We start from the raw sequence: 19,461 nt of genomic DNA, 5'->3' as shown, positions 1-19,461 counted from the left end.
CTGCCCAGGTCAGAGAGAGGTCTTGTGGAATGGGGCATTCAGTTTGGGAGGCTTGACCCAGAGACAGCAGCACCCCCTTCTGGTCAGTTCCCAGCCCCAGGCACAGCTGAAAACCTCCCTTTGCAGATCCCAGCCCCTCTCCACTACTCCACTATTAGGGTCCCCTCTTGTGAGGTACCAGGAGGCTATAGCTTCACCTTGAGCATAAATGCTTTATTGTCACCTTAGGGTTCTCAGGCAGGTGGAGCTGTTGCACATCATGGGAGGGCAGGTACACTGAGTTGATGGCAGAGCTGCGACCAGTGCTCCCTCTGTCCTCCCTACCCTCCCCCCACTCCGTGGCTCGATGGAGTGCAAGTGGGTCATTCATAGGCTGCCCCTGGGGCCTTCTCAGATAGAAAGGAAAGGCCCCCCCCGACATGTGCCCCCACATCCCCCTCATAAGTGCCTCGCCCTGTACCCTTCTCATAGTCTGCTACTGCTCTTTCTACAATTAACATTCATACTTGGGTGGTCAGTACCACACCCAGGAAGGTCTTACTACCCCTGTCCCTTTCCTGTCAGTTTCCAGTCCTTGTCCTGTCTGGCTCCCTAAACAGGCTGAGCCAGTCAGTCAGTGCACTCCGCCCTTCAGGCCCAGGCCGTGCACAACCTCCTTCCTCTTGCTGCCCCACCTGCAGCTGCACCCCCACCCCCCCACTCCCATCCCGGACCCCAGTTCAGACCAGGGCTCAAGTCTTCCGGTGCATTCTGCTTTCAGGATCATGTGCTCCCTGTGGGCACGCCGTCTTGCAAACCTCTTTTAAGTCTCCTTGACCTCAGTCCTTGGCAGGGCCCTTCAGCCTTCCAGTCAGCGGACCGGGGCCCAATCCTAAAGCCAGAGTTTCTGGATATGTCCCCACCCATCCTCCTGTGACCTCACCTCCCGGGGCAGGATGGTGGGGAATGGGGCCGGTTGGTCCGCCTCAGCCCGCTCCCCAGGCCCTGGGCCAAAAGAGAGTTCAGCGGGGCCGACGGGGGCTGGCACTGCGCCCTCAATTGGAAAGAAAGTCGATGGCGGCTCGCACGGAGCGATTGGTGCTGACGTCGACGGCAGTGACCTTAATCTCGGTGTCGCCAAACTGCATAGCAGTGCGGATCTCGCGGCGGCTAGGGGGCGCGCCGGCGGCATGGGGGCCTCCCTCGGCGGGCTCGAGCTCTAGACTGAGCGCGCCGCACTTGCGCACGCCTGGGTCGGTGATGAAGCGCGCGTCCTCGGCGGCGCAGCAGTACAGGTTGATGAGCACGCGCCGCTGGCCTGGGCGCGCTGGGCAGTAGCTGCGCAGCACCTCCTCGCCCAGGGCCACCGACTGCTCGGCGGCCACGAAGCGCTCGAACACGTCGGTGCACCAGCGGCGGCCGTCGCGAACCAGCAGCTTGTCGGGCGGGTGGCGCCCAGCCACAAAGCGGTTGAGCACGCCCACGCCGTAGGTGAGCGGCGAGCGGCGCACCCGAACGACGCCCGGAGCCTGCCCGAAGAGCACCGCGCCCTTTAGGATGGTGAGGCCCACGTCGTGCGGAACCACCACGCGGAGGCCGCGGGCACCCAGTGCTGCCTGCACCGCGTGCTGCAGCACGGCCGACTCTGCGAAGCCGCCCACCAGGAACAGCAGCTTCACGCCCTGCACTTCGGGGCGCGCCAGCAGCGCCTCTGCGGTACAGGAGTGAAGGGTGGGGGTAAGGAGGAGGGACGGGGAGTGGGCCACTGAGGCCACCACTGCGCAGCCACTGGTGCCTCTCCTCTGCCCGCCTGTATCCTCAGGCAACCAGAAACTAGTCATTTCACTATAAAAGGGTAGCCTGGTTTTCATAAAGAAAAACACCGGGCACTTTCGTGAGGGCCCCTGGCAATCTTTATGGGCTCTGCTTCCCCACCACACTGTGGAGGGCTTGAGATAAGGGTCTGCATTTACACATATTAAATGCCTACTACGTGCAAGACATTGCACTCTCTAGATACTTCAGCTCATTTAAATCCCTGTGATAACAGTTTGGGGGACCTAATACTATCACCCCATTTGGGGAAACAGGCACCAGAGGTTCTTTAACCTGGCAAGACTGCACATTTTCCCGCCTATCTCTTAATCCCCACCACACTGCATCCTCCAGGTATTCCAGATGATTCTGGGTCTCATTCCAGTGTGTGGATATGGGGAGGTTTCCAGGCACTAACAGGGTAACATATTCCCGCATCTGGGTATGTATGTTGAGGTGAATGAAGGACCCAGGCTCAGGTGCTCACCTATGTGCTGGATGATCCCGCTGACCGTGGGCTGAAAAAGGTCGTTCATGGCCTCACAAGACATCCTGAGCATCCCCTGTGAGGACCACTTCACGAAGTTCACGCTGTAGGTGTTGAAGGAGGCACAGGCCCATGGGTCAGGGTCCCGGGCGCTACCCCTATTCCAGGTCGAAGTACCTGGGCACTGACTGCACATTATGTGTTGTGCCAGGCATACTTTCAGGGCTTTAGACGCAGGTCTGTTCCAGGTCCAGGCATGAGGTCCCAGGAGAGGAGCCTCCCTTTGCCTCGAGCAGAGGAACCCAGACCCATTGGCTAGCGTGTGTGTGTGTGTGTGTGTGTGTGTGTGTGTGTGCGTGCGTGCGCGCGCGTGTGCGCGCAGGGAATGGGAAGAGGTAGATGTTGGCCTTTCTGCAGGCTCAAGATTCTCGCCCCAGTTTGGGCTGCTGATTCCAGCTGGGGTACTCATGCCCCTCCCACTGCCTCCACCGGGGCTGGCATGATATGTGCGTGGGACAGATAAGGTGGCTCCCCTACTCCCCCCCGGGGCCCACACCTTCCCACACCTTCCCCTGTAGGTGCGGTCCCCCGGCCCACCTGCTCCTGCGCAGGGCTGTCTCCACGTTGTGGCCTCGCTGCTTGCGGTAGAAGTCAATAAACGAGAAGGGCAGCGAGATGTTGAGCGCCCCCGCACGGTGTGGGCCTGCGGTGCGTTTGCGGGCCTCGAAGGCTATAGTCAGATCCACCCAGGCTGCTGGGCGTTGCCTTTTGAAGGTGGCGATGAAGTCCTCGCCGAAGATGCGGCCCAACAGCTGCTCGAAGGCCAGGTCCACGCCCACCGCGCCACAGGGGCCACCTTGGGTAGGGCAGAGGAGGAAGTGGGGCGTCAGTGCCGACTCCGCCGCCAGGGGGCGTTGGCGGGGCCAGGGCGGTCTGGGTACCAAGGGCGCTGCCTGGCTACTCACCAGATGCCTTGTAGAGCTCCTTGAGGGTGCCATGGGGCTGCTCCAGCTGGTGCACGGTAAGGTCCACCGTGCCTCCCCCGCAGTCTGCCACCACGTAGCGGTCTCCTAGGGGGGCGAGCGTGAGCACACACTCGTGGCACCTTCAGCTCTGTGCCCTCTGCAGACACACCCAGCCTCCAGCCCTGCCCCAGGTCCTGAGCCCTGTCTGCGGGGCCATGGGGGTTAGGGTTGAAAGGGGCTTCAGGTGCTTGAGGGTCACCAGGTAGGAGCACAAGGTGTGGGGGAAAATGGTCCCAGGATTCTGCAACTCATCTGCAGAGAATCCCCCAGGGGAGTGGGGGTTAGGGGCATGGCTGTGAGTGGGGGTGGGAGTGCAGGTGACTGAGGGGAACTATGAGGTTAGGTACAGCTGAAAGAGTTGGAAGGGGCAGGGTTCCTAGGGGCTAGAGCTGACTTTGGGAATGTTCCCCCCACCTTCAGTATACGGTGCCCCACAGGGCCCAAGGAATATCCCTCCATCTCCCCTCCCCCACCTGCTTGCATCTCAGCCCACAGTTCTCCGACACCCGATTCCACCAGGAACGTGCGGCTGTGGCGGGACCTTCGAAGCTGCTCTCGGGCTGTGTGTTGAGGGACAGCAGGACAGTGAGGTTAGAAGGGGTGTCTCAGCTACTACGCTCAATGCCCCACATCCTTCCACCAACGCCCTCCATGAGCATCTGGAGCAGCCAGTGCTCCTGAAACTCCTGCTCCACTCCTAACTGGGAGAGGGCAATGCTGAACCCCAGAGGGTCCAGAGAAACTGGATGGGGTAATCTTAGGCACTGTAACCAACAGCTAAGGGGGAATATTTCTGGCTGCAGGACGTTCCCTTAATCCAGAAGGGCTCAGGCCATGGCAAAATCAGAATTAAGAAGGTCTGAAGGAGCTGGTGATGGGGTGGGGGGAGGTCCTGGGACCTCTCCCTGTCATGGGAGATGGCATCTGAGGGGATGATGAAGGTTGACCATAGCTGTCCCAGTTCCTGGTCCTGGCAGCAGGAGCTGGGGGCTGATGGGGGAGGGGGGAGGACAGCTGATGTGCCAGGAGGGGAGGGAAAACTGATTCAGTGGCTGTTTAAGGGGCAGCTCCTGAAGACCTCCACCTTCAGCTCAGAGTACCCTTTGTCAGTACCCAAGCACCTCTCCCCAGGGTAGGCATCACTCTCCCACTCTCAGATTCAGGGCTGGGCTGAGTCCTACCATCCTCTGACAGTGCTACTCTAGGGCAAGGTGTAATCTTCAGCGCCTGCCTCCAAGGCCACCACTGGGCAGTATCCCTGGGGGTGGCTCACCCTGACGGAAGCTGGAATCAATGGAGCGGCGCTCGCCCAGGCGCCCGCTGCCTGGAGCTCGGCTGCTCAGGTCCACGAGCTGGTGCAGACGCAGCTTGCGGCAGTAGACAGAGGCGGCCTCAGGCTCCAGGGCGATGAGTAATTGCTCTGCATCCTCTCTTGACACCAGTCCGGCCTGAGGATGGGTGGTTAGCAGGGTTGGGGGGCATCATGGGCCAAACATCACACTGAAATGGGCAGGCAACCGGGGGCCTGTGGGGCTCCAATCTCCTCTGGATTATACCCCACCCATGCTAAGCTTCTGAGGCCCCTCCATGCTGCACAAATTTGGAGCTGTCTCACAGCCACCCTGTGACCAGGCTGGGGAGGGGCATGGCCATGGCCAAGGATGCCATGGTGTTGCCCAGCAGGAAGAGACCCTAGACTGAGTGAAAACCTAGAGCACCTGGGATCTGCCTCCAGGCTGCCCAAGGTGTCCCTGGGCTGCAGCAAGGTTCCCTTCACAGATGCTGGGTTGGCCAGCTAAGCACTGGCTGAGGGGGTTAGTGGAGACGCCAACACAATGTATTGGGGAGGGTGGGTATAATGGCCAGACCATCAGTCAGAGGGGTGGGGGGGCCCCTTTTGGCTTACTGAACCCTCTTTCTCCACTGGTGATAGACAGTGGCTATGGGCCTCCCCACTCTTAGGAGAACTTTGTTCTCAGGGAATCTGATATAGGAGGAAAGAAACTTTAACTGAAATTTCAGGCGCCAAGGCAAGGCAGTCTGACCAGGTGGGGGATGGGGATGGGTGGGTATTGAGACTCCAGCCTGTTCTCAGCTGACAGGGAACAGTGTGGGAGGAAGCAGGGTGGGTAAACCAGCAGGGGGCCACTGGTGTAGGTGTTTGTTCTGGCTGGGCACAGCCATGCTTTCATCCTGGTCTCTGCAGGGGGATGCCCACTGGCCTCAGGGTTAGCTCCTTCTAGAGACAAGTGTAGGCACCTGCGGATTTGACAGCTGTGGCATGCCTGGCCCAAAGTTGTGTTTGTGGGGGGTTGGGGGTCCTGGTATCTTCCATGGGAAGATGTACTGGAATTCCTGAGATCCCTTTTGGGGATCCTAGGGTGTCCACCAAGGCCTCAGGTTCACAGGCAGGATCAAACAATGAGCCCCCCTCCAACCTCCCCATTTCCACTTGAGAGGGGGGTGCCTGAGCCGTCCCCCTTTCTCCAGACCTTTGGGCACCTCTTATGGTAGGAAGACCAGCAAACATTGGCCAAAATTGCCTCCCTTCATAGTTTCATAGTCCTATTTCCCCTGCTCAGTGGTTGGGGCTGTGGTGAAAATACTGATGCTGGCTGAAGTGGGTGTTCTTGGTGTCCTGCCCAGCTACTGTGAGTGTTGGCTGCTATTGGCTCACCGCTGCCCCTTCTCTGAAGAACTGCCCTCAGCTGAATGAGAACCGCCTCACTTGGAGGGGCTTTCCCCAACCCCCCCAGTAACCAATGACAGACTGATAAGGATGGACAAAAAGCCACCCCCCCCCCCCCGCCTCCCCGTGGCCAACGCCACAGTACATTCTCCCTCTAGAGCTCTCCATGGGATCAGGCTGAGGCTAGACTCCAGCTGAGACCACATCCTTGCTCAACTCTTTCTCCTGTCCTGCTTTCCTCACTCCCCTTTCTCCTGAGAGTCCTAGCAATAGACCACATGCACAAGAATCCCCATCTTGGGCTCTGCTTCTAGGAAACCTGCCCTAAGACACTGTTTAAGCTGGCCTGGGCTGTGTCTTTTGTCCCTCTGCTCTCTGGTCCTGCAGGCCCACCCCCTTTCCTGGTGGCAACAGCCCTCCAAAATGGCCAGCAGGGGGCGGCTGGCAGTCTTTACACAGTGGCTCTGTGGTCCCAAGGGTGGTGGGTGAATGAGGGTATGGGCCCTGCCCGGGGCCCTCCCGACCAACGTCCACGGCTCTGAGTGCACATTCTCACCAAGTAGGCAGCCTCTCGCATGAACTGCTTAGCTGGCTGTTTCCAGATGGCCGGCACTGTCAACACCCAGCGCACAGTGTCCTTCTCTGGCAGCGATGGGCACTGGTCCCTCAGCTCCTGGAGCAGGAGAGGGCAGTGAGGGGAATGGCTGGCTTGGTTTGCGGGGAGTGTCTTTAGCCTCTATGGGAGCTGGAGGAACTAATCAGCCCTCAGGAGGAACTTCCCAGCTAACTTGGAATCCTAACACCCACTTCCCCACCACCACCACCTCCCCAACACCTGTAGGGTTGATGCAGGCTCTACCAGATAGAAAGGCAGGGGACTGGAGAAGACGACCTCTGTCTTCTGACAGTGGCTACCCACTGGATGGAGAGGGGATGGGCTGAGGGGAAAGGATGGACCTGGGGGCCCTCCACCCCAGTAGGCAGGGATGGGGTCACAGCGCACCTGAAGGGCATGCTCCTTGAAGAAGCGCAAGGCATGGGCGAACACCTCCAGAGCAGGCATTTTCTTTCCATTTACCGCTTCTAGCTGGGTCTTCAAGGTGAGATCCTGGCAGGAACACAAGGTGACTCTGCAGGAGGCCGTAGCTCTGCCTCCATTTCCTGACAACCTCTTATACTCACCCCATTTCCTGGTGCTCCTCCTCTTTGGCACTGTCCCACTCTGGCTCTAATCTCACATTAGTTCTCTCCCCAGCCCCTCTCTTTACCCTATCTTCACCCCTTGGTCATGCCTCCATCCCTTACATTCAAGTTCCGCCTCCTTAGCTACTCCTCCACCAGTCCCCTCCTCACCTTTTAGCTTTACCTACCCTCCATGAGGCCTCCCTCCCCGTTTTCCCTCCTAGCCCTGCCTCCCTGGCTGGAGCTGGGCCCTGAGCCAGAATGTGACTCACAGTGGCACTGTGGATCTTCATCTTGAACTTCTCAAAGTAGAGCCAGTCACGAGCCTCCTCAGGGTCCAGATCGTGGTAGTAATCACGGGCTGTATAGCCAAAACTGTGAAAGGCACCCTCTGGGGTCAGCAGCAGGCAGGTGGGGGTCTTCTGGTGGGCCACACCTGGGTCCCCGCCCTCCCATTTCCTGTGGAGGCAGATAGCTGTCAGTGTGGTCAGCAGTAATCCTCCCTTTGTGCTGGCTCTGGAACCAGCTGTGTGACTTTGGGCAGCTCACTTGGCTTCCCCAAGCCTCAGTCTTTCCGTATCTAAAATGAGAATGATAATAATACCTACCTTTTAGGGTTCTTGTGAATATGGTGCTTGGCATCCACTTAAATCTCCATAAACGTTGCTCATGGGATCCTCTCTATCCATGGGGCCATGGGTCCCATCCGACATCCTCAGCTCCTGATCCCTTCCATGAAGTATACCATTGGACCTCACCTCCCTTTTTTTTTCTTTTTTTTTTTTGTGGTATGCGGGCCTTTCACTGTTGTGGCCTCTCCCGTTGCGGAGCACAGGCTCCGGATGCCCAGGCTCAGCAGCCATGGCGTACAGGCCTAGCCGCTCTGCGGCATGTGGGATCTTCCTGGACCGGGGCATGAACCCGCATCCACTGCATCGGCAGGTAGACTCTCAACCACTGCACCACTAGGGAAGCCCACCTCCCTGTCTTTTTAACAAGCAGCAGCAGCAAACCATCTGCCTTGTCTGGCCTTCTGATGTGTCTCTCCAGGACCCTGGCAGAGGCCTCCTCCCAGCCAGCTGGTTTGCCCTCCTCTAGGCCATCTTCCACAGCTAAGCTCTTTCAAGGTATTCATGATCACTCCTATCTGGCCGACATCAGTAGCTACACCCCAGCTGACTGCACCTCCAGCAGGCCCCCAAAACCTGAGACTCCAGACTTCCCTATGTGCAGGCATCATCTGGACCTCCACCCAGAACTCACTGCCCAGTTCATTAGCCTGGCAAATCCTTCCTCCCCTTCCTCTGCGTTGTCTGATGCCCTGACTCCTCTAGGCCAAGCTCACCAGTGCAGCCTTTTGGGGAAATAACTGGGAATCCAGGCAGAAGGAAGAGCATGTGCAAAAGCTTAGAGGTGTGAAAGACCAGGGAGAACTAGCTATAAGTTGGCTCAAAGCAGGAGAAAATACAGGAATCTTAAGATCAACTAAGGAGGAGTATCAAATGCCATATCAGAATTCTGTCTTGGTGGGTATTAGGTAGGGGAGTGAAGAGGCATGACCACATTTGCCTTTAGAAAGGTCACTGGTCCCCATGTAGCAACAGAGTGGAGGGGAGGGAGGATGGAGAAGGAAAACTAGGGAGGAGGATATTGCAACCGTTCAAGTGAGAGAGGGTGGGGCTGAACTTCGGGGTGGTAGTGGTGGAGAGAAGTAGGCGGGTATTACAGAGATATTAGAGATAGAAGTGATGGGGATTAGTGGCTAGTGGGGGTGGGAAGGACTTGGGAGGAGGCCAAGATGCCCCCAGTTACTTCCTGTGATTGTTATCTCCAGTGTCCCTTCATGTGTCCTCAGCCCCAGCAAGGGGCCCAGCATGGCCTTGGCTGTGCGTGCTGACAAGTTGGGATGCCCTGCAGCTCTTAGAGAGCTCTAAGGGCCCAGAGCCTTTGTGGCCTCATGTGGATGTGGAGGGAGCAGAGAAGGGGGAAGGACAGTCCACGCTCATGTAGGTTAGGTCCCCTGTATCTTTGGGGCAGTGACCCTTTGCCTGTCTCTCCACCCACCCTTCCATCCAGCCTCCCAGGCCCTGGTGAAGCCCCCTGATTCCCCACCCCAGGCTGAGTTGGGAGCTTTGGGGTCTTCTACAGGGGTCTTCCCCCTATAGGCTACAGACCCACTAAGATATATTCAAAGGATCAGGGTCTTGAGGCCTGAAGGGGAGTGTCAGACAAATGTTTCATTCAAACAAAACAAAATCCATCAGAATGGATTTTTCAAACAGCTCTTTCATGACAACTGTGTGACTTGTCAACTCAGTTAACCCTCTGATCGTTCATTTCCTTGTATTTCATTTGAGCCGAACCTAGGAATCTGCCTCTAGGATTCTACCACATAGAAATTCCAGCACAAGTTTTCAAGGAAGAATATTCATTGCAACACTTTTTGTAATAGTGAAAAATTAGAAGGAAAAATAGCCTCAAAACTATCAATATAAGAATGGATAAATTATGACACATCTGTACTGTGGAATACTATGCAACCATTAAAACAAAATCGTGGCTCTCTGTATTCACATGAAACATCTAGAAAATAGTGTTGAAAGCTTAAAATAAAGCAAGTTGTATGATATAACACTTTTATTTTAAAACCACATATTTATTTGGTTTTTGCATATGTATTTGTGCATATGTATTTGTGTATGTGTTTGTGACTAGCCCAGAAAAAGATCTGTGTATTTTACTGTATGTTTGTTATCTCTCAATAAAAAATTTAAAATAAAAAACAAAGCCCAACATTTCCTGCAGAGGTCAGAGAGCTGCCCCAATTGGGGCTGAGGGCCCAGGCCTAGCACCCATCCTCCAAACTTTTGCCCCAGTGAGGAGCCCAGACTAAGGGTGGAAGGCACTCTGAGGAGACCCCATTTCTCCTTAGTGACAGTACTTCTGGGACCAGGTGTCTCCCAGGGTGTAGGATTCCCCCCGCACCCCACACCAATCTCCCAGCCCAGCCACCCTCACCTCATCATGTGGATGGCCTCAGGGTCACTGGCAAAGCTGAAGGCATAGCCACTGGATGTGGTGCCGAAGTCGATGGCCACTACCACGGAGAAGGGGGCCTGCTGGGGGGCTCGGGCCTCAGGCTTCTGCAAGTGCAAGACCTAGTCAGGGAGCAGCCAGATGGCCAGGCTGAGTGTATGTGGGAGCCCTCCCAACCCCTGGCTGTGGTCCAGACCGGCCCTGGCCCAACCCCACCTACCTGCCTGCCTGGCTTCCTTCCTCTCCTAAGCTCCAAGGTAAGCCCTTGAGATGCCAACTGTTCAGAAAGCCCAAGGCCTCTCAGGTAGCCCCATGAAGTTTTGGGCTTGAGCTCCTGCTTCCCTGCTTCTGGTTCTCTGCCCACCTTCTGCCTGGACTGCCTTTGCCCCACCCCCATCTCACACCACTTCACAGCCTGGGCCCAGCTGGGGGCAATTTTGCTGCTCTGAGCAGCTTCATAGCACATGGACCTGCGTATATTTGACCCTCTTGCTCTTTGTGGCCACAGTGACACAGCCAGACTCTATCCAGTTCTGTGACAGAGAAGAGAGGCCCCATGCATGTGCCCAAGAGTGGTCCCTGACTCCTCCCAGGCCAGGCCTGGGCTCCCTGAGAAAAAGGGGGTCCCCAGGCTGAATCACTAGGGTGAGGCCACCCCACGTGGGGTGACCTAGGGAGCTTGGGGGTGCTGGTTATGTCCTGGATACTTCAAGCTAGCCCCAAACTATTTTTTAGCAACATGTCTCCTCTTCCCTAGATATACCTTGTATTAAGGTGGCTGTGGTTGACAGGAGGGGAAGCAAGTCTCGGAGGCCCAGTGCTCTAAGAACACACAAAACTACTTGCTCAGAAGTACACCTGCCCCAGGCAGGTTACGTGCAATGGTCCCTAGATGTTATCCTGGAGAGAGATCACCTCAGTAGAATTGTTACCCCTACAGTCCAAGGTCACCTAAGGCTAACCCATCAGGGGGAACATGAGTGGAGTGTGTAGGGGCAGGAAGCATGATGGCACCCCCAGCCCAGACCTGCCAGGGCTCTTCCAGGCACCAGTGTGACCTTCCCCACTAACCAGGCCACCCACCACCCCAATCCCTGCTCTGGGCTTACTGGAGACTGTGAGGGTGTGAGGGGGGCAATGCCACAGCTTTCTTGGGTCCTTGGGGAGCCGGGTGGGCTGGGCACTGGAGACCGCTCTGGGCTGGAGCCTGCAAAGAGAGGGCAAATCACTCTGGCACAATCAGGGTAAGGGGCTGGTGGCTGGGGCCCAAGCCTGGGGGATTCTTCATCAGTCATTGCTGGGCCAAGGTGAGGGGTACCCTGCTGGGGAAAGGGGATGAGGGAGGGAGGGTAGGAAGGACAGGACTGAGGTCGGGGTCGGGGATAGCTGGGCTCAGGGTCTGTTATCAGTTAGAGGCGACCTATTCCTGAAGGGTGACATACTTCACCTAGGGACTCACTGTCTCCCCCAGCACTCCTCAGACACAGCAGGGAAGGGGAGAGACAGAGAAGCATTGTGGGGGTGGGGAAGACTGAGTCCAGAGATAGAAGGGCAGGAGAGATGGGGCAGGTGAGCTCCTGGGGTGAGGGTGGAGAAACCAGAAAAGGTAGGGGACTACAGACCTGAGTGGGAGTGGAGCCGCTCCTCTCCCCACTAAAGTGCAGCCACATGGTTCTAATCAGGACCTGAGGGAGTTGCCTCCTCCCCTCCCTCTGCCCCACAAGGGCCATGGACAGGCCCAGCTGGCTGACTGGGGCAACACCTCCCCCAGCCCAGCCCTGAGCCAAGAGGTGTCCACCACACTAGGAAGTCAGATTCCAAGCCTCCCCTCCCCCATGACACACATAGACCTGGAGCCAGCGTTTGGGGGCAGGAGGCCCCCTTAAGACCCTCTCACAGGCCCAGGACTGAGCTGGACCTTTGGTGGGAGGAAGCAGTGCAGCGCCCAGAAGGCAGCCCAAAGCCTGGTTTGGAGGCTCTGGCAGCTCAGGGGGCAGGAGGGCCTGCTTTGCTGGTGTGGGCTGGTGGGCTTATCACCACCACACTGAACTTTGCTAAGGCCCCTGGGAGGGGGACTGGGGCTGCCCTGAGATCCGTGTGTGGGGACGGGGGCGCTGGCCAGGGAGATTGATGGGGTCTGGTATGAAGACACATTGGCAAATCAATGTCTGGCTTTAGGCTGAGCCAGGGCTGGGGCCTGTGTACTCGCTCAGCCACAGCTCTGTGGCCCTGGCAAGTCCCAGCCCTCCTCGACCTTGGGGTACACTTGGAATATATGTGAGGGGCTGGGCATGATTCTGGGAAGTGCCTGGACAGGGCTGGCATCTGTCTTGCAGTGCTGGAGGGGCAAGGACATGGTGGTCACACTCCCAGAGCCCCTTTTTCTCAGGTGGCCAGGGCAGGCTTGGGTCCTGTCACCAGCTCCAGCTTGAGGGGCCGAGTTGCTGTGGTTTGAGCCTGGGAAGGGAGTCAGGAAGGAAGCCCCAGCCCACCAGGTCTTTGTGAGTGGACTTCCTGAGGCGTGTCCGTCCTGCCTCCTGGCCTCCTACCCCTGCACAGAACCCAGAGCCTGCGCCCAGACCAGGCCAAAGGCAGATGCGCATGCACACAGAGTTCTGTGCAGACATACACACCCTGTGCCCAGAGACCTGCCCATAGGCAGACACGCAGACACACACACACACTCACATGCGTAGTCCTGTTACACTGACCCTCCTTGCGCACACACACTCACAGAACGGTGCTCAGGAGCCTCTGCTGGGCAAGGCACATGGACAGACTAGGGGTGGGTCTGAGTGCCAGGGTGAGGGGGGCAGTGGGCCCCGGGCAGAGGTGAGGGGGTGGGTCTTACCGCTGTACAGCCCCTGCAGGCCCATCTCCGGGACAGCCAGCATCTTTGTAGGCCCTGTGGCTGTGAACGGGAACAGACAAGCAGAATGGCATTTATTTGTTCCTTTGTTCCCTTACTGAATAATTGTTTATTTTATTTATTTACTTTTGGCCTGAGTCCTTTGAAGCAAATCCCAGGCATGTTGCTTGACCTATAAATTATTTAATGTCTCTCTAACAGAGATTTTTTAAAAGACATTGCCACAACACCACTATCATGTCTAACAAAATCAACAGTAATTCCTTAATTTCATCCAATGCTCAATCCTCCATCCCAGCTTGTCTCAAAAATGTCAGGTTTTTCTTTGGGCCACACTGCGTGGCTTGCAGGATTTTACTTCCCCGAGCAGGGATTGAACCCTGGCCCCCTGCAGTGGAAGTGAGGAAACCCAGCCACTGGACTGCCAGGGAATTCCCTCAAAAATGTCTTTTTAACAGTTGCTTTGTTGGAACCAGGATGCTCCTAAGTGTTTTCAGGTGCCCACTCTCTGCCAGATGCTGTGGGACATCAGTGACCCAGAGAGACACTGTCCCTGTCCTGGGGGCCCACAGCCTGGTGGGGAAGCCATTCATAATCAGATAATCATGTAAGTGAATCTGAGATTACAAACAATGCTGTGAAGGATACTGTGAAGCAGGGCAGAAAGGGGAGCATGGCAAGGCTGGAGAGAGGGGTTGGGCTAGGCTCACCCTGCAGGTAGACCCTGGTGGACCCAATTTTAGATCTGGTTTTACATGAAAGGCAACAGTAAATCTTGAAAGGTTTCAAGTGGCAGAGTGAAGGCAGGGGCATGACTAAATCTGTGTTTTAAAAAGCCCCTCTGGCTGCATGGGAAGTGTAGATTGCAGTGGGACGACATGAAAACAGGAGCCAATAAGTGCTCCAGGCAACAGATGATGGTGGTGGCTGTGTGTCTTGAGACAGAAGTGTAGACATTTATGTTAGAGGTTAAAATCAACAAGCCTGATGGAAGATGGCTGGATTGGACATGGGAGGTTAGGAAGAAGAAGGTGTCAAGGATGACATTGCCTGATTCAAGCTGGGAGATGGATGGTGAAATGGAGAATACTGGAGCAGGGCAGGCTGGCAGGGGTAAGGGGCAGTGTTCTGGGTGCAGTTTTGAAACTGCTGAGAGAACAGACTGAGGAGTCAGATGACATATGACCTAGAGGACAGGGAGAAATCTGAGGTGGAGATGCGTGTCTGGGAGTCATTGTCACAGGAGGCTTGGCAGAAAGTAGAGTGGGGGAAGGGAAGGGAGGAGAAGCTCTGAATAAAGGTTGACTGGAGGAAGGTTGGCTGGCCAGGGAAACGGAGTTGCCTGCTATGGTTTCATGAAGATCTTGATAAGAGAAGGCTGTGAAGCTAGACGCCTTTAGAGATTTTTAGATGAGACTGGAAACACCTGTTTTTAATGGCATTTCAGTGGAATGATGGAGATGGGGCGGGAGTCAGGTAGGCGAGGAGGGAGCAGACAGTGAGAGAACAGAGCTAGCTAGCACTCCTCCAGCTAGCACCTGGAGGAACATAATGCTTGAGGAGGGGAGGACAGGTTTTTATTTTCTCTTCTAAGGTGGGAGGAACCTGAGCTTGTGTCTGTGAAGTTCTGAGGGCCCAGCTAGAGGCCTCGTCCTCCAGGTCATTGACAGCTTTGTTACTCAAAGCGTGGTATCAGGACAGCAGCACTGGGTCCCCTGGGAGCTTGTTAGATGTGCAGGCCCTCAGGCTCCGCCCCGGACCTGCTCAGTCAGCGCTTGCTTTTTCACAAGATCCCAGGTGGTTGGGAGCACCCTAAGGTTTGAGAAGTGCTTGTCAATGTATCCTGGCCCAGTCTTCAGATCACCAATGCTACTGTCCTCAGCAGTGAGCCTAAACAAGGATGGGGACAGCCCAGAGCCCACTCCCTCTCTGTAGCCAGTGGCCAGATCAGGAAGTTTTGCTAACAGAACACAGCGGACACAGAGCTGGGCACTGTCACACCCCTACACACATGTGCACACACCCTTGCTCACACAGAATTCACACAACCCAGCCCCAGCATGGACAGACACTGAGACACATCCAGGATATTCCCCCATGGCCAGCACCATGGAGATTTCCAGACGCATGCAGTCCTGCTGTCACTGGAGGTGCACAGGTGGATGTCCAGGAATTAGAATCAGGAGAAATACAGGGGCTGATCGTGGGCACTTGTACAGCAGCTGGATGATGCTGAGAAAAAGGAAAGTAAATGGTGGGGGTGGGTATGGGCCTTGAGAACCAGGGACAGGTGCCCAGTTCAGGGTGATGGAGTGTCGTGCTGGACGTGGATTCTACCAGCTCCCAAGAGCTGATTCTGTGCATCTCTTCTCAATTCTGCATTTAATGACATCACATTGATAGCTTGAAATCAGCCATGGTGATTCTACCATAGAAGTTGGTAAACTGCAAATTAGGTTTTTCTCCCTCTTGGGGAGCTGACTGAAAAACATCTACGAACACACTACTGGATCAAGCCCACAAGAGAGAATATGGCAGCCCTATTTATACATTGTTTTGATTCATCAGCAAAAACTTATTGACATTTCTTCCTGCCAGGTTCTGCAGCTAAGTGCTGGAGAAATGCTTTGCTGAATGAATGAATGGATTTTCTGAACCAAGGATACTGTATTTGGAGCAGAAACAATCTAGAACCACCAAGAAGAAAAGACTCAAGAGTTGTCACTCTAAGCTGATTCCATGTCCAAACCAATGCGTCTATAATCTCCCCAGCTCTGTGAACCTGGTCCAGTTATCTCCCATCTTTGAGCATGTGACACGGAATGCCCCTACACTCAGGGCTGACAAGGGCCTGTTACAGCACCTGGCTGGCGTGCATCATGTTGCCTCTCTGTGCCTCAGTGCCCTTTCCTGTAAAATGGATCATGCAGGGGGCTTGTGAGGATCAAGTCCAAGAAAGGAAGGTGGCTGATAAAAAGACAGGAAGTTCGACAGATGTGAGCAGTGTTCTTTCCCTTAGTGATGTGGATTCTGAATTTTCTCTTGTCAGAAGTTTTTGGTCTTATTGAGACTTTTTTTCTAGTCATTCTGAGTTCTTTAGGGAGGGAGGGAGGCCCTGAATCAATTTGTGTTAAAGAAGGAGGATCCTGCTGATTCTCTGAGAGGTGGAGGTACAAGAGGGTGGCAGCCACACAAGCACACACACATACCCCATATTTCTTTGGGACATCCCCCACCATGCATACACACCCACATACCAGAAACATGTAAGGAGAATGCTGATCATGGGACTCAGGACAACCTCAGCTACAAAAGCTATATCTGGGCGGGGCCTGCAGCTGGAAGTGGGGAGAGGTAGATCCCTGCCCCAGGGGCCCACTAATTTCAGACTGGTGATGCTTATGGGTTTGAGAATTGGGTGGGGCAGTTTGATATACAGAGAGAATAACTTCATTTCCTGGGGGCAGGCTAAACCCTGGCCCCAGCCTGACCCCTACCCTACCCACAGAGAGACCCTTAACCCTGCCTATGGTCTGTCCCTTAACCTTGCCCATGGACTGACCCCTAGCCCTTGGCCTCATATTGACCTCTCATCTTCAGCTTTACCCTGACCCCTGGCCCTGGCTTCTACCCAATAGGCATGACTGGGGACTAGGACAGAGTGTGGCCGAGTAGGGACTTGAAACTGGAGACTCCCATCCCACAGTGTCCCCCAGACTCACAAAAGCCTAGGACTTTCACCTCCCTACCCCTGCAGGCCTCCTTTTACCGGGACCCTGCCTCTCCCATCCACTGCTCTCTCAGCATCCTGCCAGTCAGCAGGCAAAGAGAGGCCACAGGCATTTCTCCCAAGCCAGAGGCTGAGCCAATCAGGGCCCAAGGAACAGATCAGAAATGGCACCCAAAGGGCTGCCCCAGTCTGTCTCTGGAGAGGCACCCTCAAGGAGAGGGACCAGTGGGAGGTTGTGGGGTGAGGAAGCTGCCTTCTCCTGGCCTGAGGCAGGGAGTGATAGAAATGGCCTCCCAAGTCCCCTCCCTGTCCTCGACTTTTCTTTCTATACATCCTGCCCTGCCCCCATGGGTCCTCATCAAGGGAGCAGCCAGTTCACAAACAACCTCTGTCCCACACAGCCTAGGGCCTGAAGCCCCTCCCATCCTCTGCCCACTGTCCCTCATCTCTTACCTTCTGGGGATCCAGGGCTGCCTTCACTCTCCCAGGGAGTCCACATTTTAGAGCACCCTCCCTGTCAGTTTCTCTCCCCCACACAAGCTAACTTTACAGCCTGGCTCCACTGGGATCCCACAGGGAGCCCTGACCCCATCCCACCTGGATTCCCAAGCTGGCCTCACAGAGAGAAACCAGAGGTCCCTGTTCATGAGGCCAGCCCACAGTCTGGCACTGTGCCACCCAGCCACTCTTGAACTTTCTGAACCACAGGCCCTGGGAACTCCCCCTGCAGGCATCCCCAAATACACACACACTCAACCCGGGGGTCTCCACCTCTGGCCTAAGCACCGTGTCCTCCACAAACTGGCTCCCTGGAGCAGCCCCCAGCCCCACAGACACCCAGACACGGAAGTCCCTCGAGCCCCCCTCCCTTCCCCCAGATCCCCACCCTCCACAGGGCGAGTGTGGGGTCCCAAAGCCCGGATGTAGCCCTCCGTCGCTACCCCAATTGCCTTACCGAACCCACAGCCCTGCTGGAGAGAGGAGCTTGAAGATCTGCCCCAGTCCTGTCCCCCTGGGTCAGGAAGTTTGTGGTGGGGTCTCAGCCGCCAGCCCGCGATGAGACCGCAAACCTTGGCGTTTTCTCCTCTCTGGGAGCCCAGCGGTCCCCCGCCCAGAACTCACCTCTGCCCTGCCGACAGCTCGACCTGTGTCCAGACGCCTGGATCCCGGGCCCAAAGCCGGTGGGGCGGCTGTGCTCTGCCGCGTCGGCCAAAGCCCTCGACGTGCGCCCAGCCCCAGCCCGGCTCTCCGCCCCGCACCGCCCCCGCCCCTCTCCTCCCCTCCCCCTCCCCCAGGCCGGATGGCCGCGCCGCTGCCGCCGCCGCCGGGTGGGCCAGCGCTTCAGCCCAGATGTGCGAGGCCGGGGCGGGGCCTGCAGCACGGGCCTCCGCCGAGGGGCCCGGCCCGGCTCGAGTCCACCGCCCCTCCTTTTGCCCTTCCTGCGCCTCCCCCACTTCCCAGCCACCCGGGGGGCCGTGAGGGGAGAAGGGTGAGGAGACGAGGTGGAGGGAGGAGGAGAGGAATTTCAGGCCCTGGTAGGCCTCCTGCAGCCCGACTGCAAAGGGCTCCTCTGCCCACCCCAAGGCCACCTCGGGATTCAGCCTAAGGGGCCTAGCTGCTGAGAGGGAGGGCCCTGCCCAGACCCCTCCAGCCCCTGCCCGGGACTCTCGCAGTCCCTTCACCCAGACACCCCCAGCCCACCCCCAAGATCCCGAGCTTGGTCTCCAAGGGTCAGAGAAGAGAGAAGAAGCCAGATTGAGGGTGAGGACAGGCCTTTAAGCCCCAGGTTGGGGCCTAGGTCTGTCCTTGCTGAAGTTTGGGGTAGGGAGGGAAGGGTTCTCACAGTTTGGGTCCCCACTCCTAGCAAAGGGATCACTCAGAACTCATCCTGCTTTGGCAAGGAGCACAGAGCTCCTTTCCTGTGAGGGTTCATGACCTTCTTCCTGTCCTAACCCATGCTTTCGTGAGGATTTGGGGACCTGGCCTCCAAACAGGAGACATAGAGTGGAGATCTCCTTGCTAGGCCCCTCTAAGGCAGCTGACTTCCCATAATGCCCACCACCTCCTGATTCTGGCAGGGCCTGGGCCTGGCCCCTTTCTCTCTGCCCAGTGTGTTTCCACAAAGGCTTAGGCTAGGCACGGATGGGATAGGGCCAAGCTGCTTCTTAGCTTGTCTCTCTGTGTTAGGGAGCCTGGCCTCCTGTCTGTTCCCCCAGCCCCTTCTCCAAAGAAGGCTCCCACAGTTCTTTGGGCATCAGCTGCCCCTCCCACCCCAAACCTTGGCAGGAGCTATTGTCCCTCCCTGGAATACTTTCTCTCCTCATCTCTGACCATCTATAAGGCTCCCCAGCTAAAGTGTCATCTCTCCTAGACTTTTTATTTATTTATTTATTTAAAAAAATTTTATTTATTCTTATTTTTAAATTTTTATTACTTATTTTTGGCTGCATTGGATCTTCATTGCTGCAAGCGGGCTTTCTCTAGTTGTGGTGAGCAGGGGCTGCTCTTCGTTGCCATGTGCGGGCTTCTCATTGTGGTGGCTTCTCTTGTTGCAGAGCACGGGCTCTAGGTGTGCGGGCTTCAGTAGTTGCGGCACATGGGCTCAGTAGTTGTGGCACGCGGGCTCTAGGGTGCGCGGGCTTCAGTAGT

The 19,461-nt window shown here is 56.3% G+C and overlaps 1 protein-coding gene across 1 annotated transcript; it reads right to left on the bottom strand.

The window, feature by feature from the left end:
* Positions 1–191: 191 nt before the first annotated feature.
* HSPA12B (heat shock protein family A (Hsp70) member 12B) lies at positions 192–18,049 on the bottom strand. The gene is made up of 13 exons (XM_060031163.1): positions 17,935–18,049; positions 13,065–13,124; positions 11,323–11,420; positions 10,196–10,320; positions 7,450–7,636; positions 6,999–7,103; positions 6,552–6,668; positions 4,580–4,754; positions 3,780–3,866; positions 3,247–3,351; positions 2,879–3,137; positions 2,282–2,385; positions 192–1,690 (listed from the first exon to the last, which is right to left on the bottom strand). Exons 2-13 carry the CDS (start codon positions 13,105–13,107, stop codon positions 1,035–1,037), a joined length of 2,061 nt encoding a protein of 686 aa, XP_059887146.1. The 5' UTR covers positions 13,108–13,124; positions 17,935–18,049; the 3' UTR covers positions 192–1,034.
* Positions 18,050–19,461: the final 1,412 nt, after the last annotated feature.

The sequence above is a fragment of the Delphinus delphis genome, chromosome 15, assembly GCF_949987515.2.
Source record: "Delphinus delphis chromosome 15, mDelDel1.2, whole genome shotgun sequence".
NCBI classification, from domain to species: domain Eukaryota; kingdom Metazoa; phylum Chordata; class Mammalia; order Artiodactyla; family Delphinidae; genus Delphinus; species Delphinus delphis.
The sequence above is the reverse complement of the archived record's forward strand: the minus strand, read 5'-3'. Positions and strand labels throughout refer to the sequence as shown.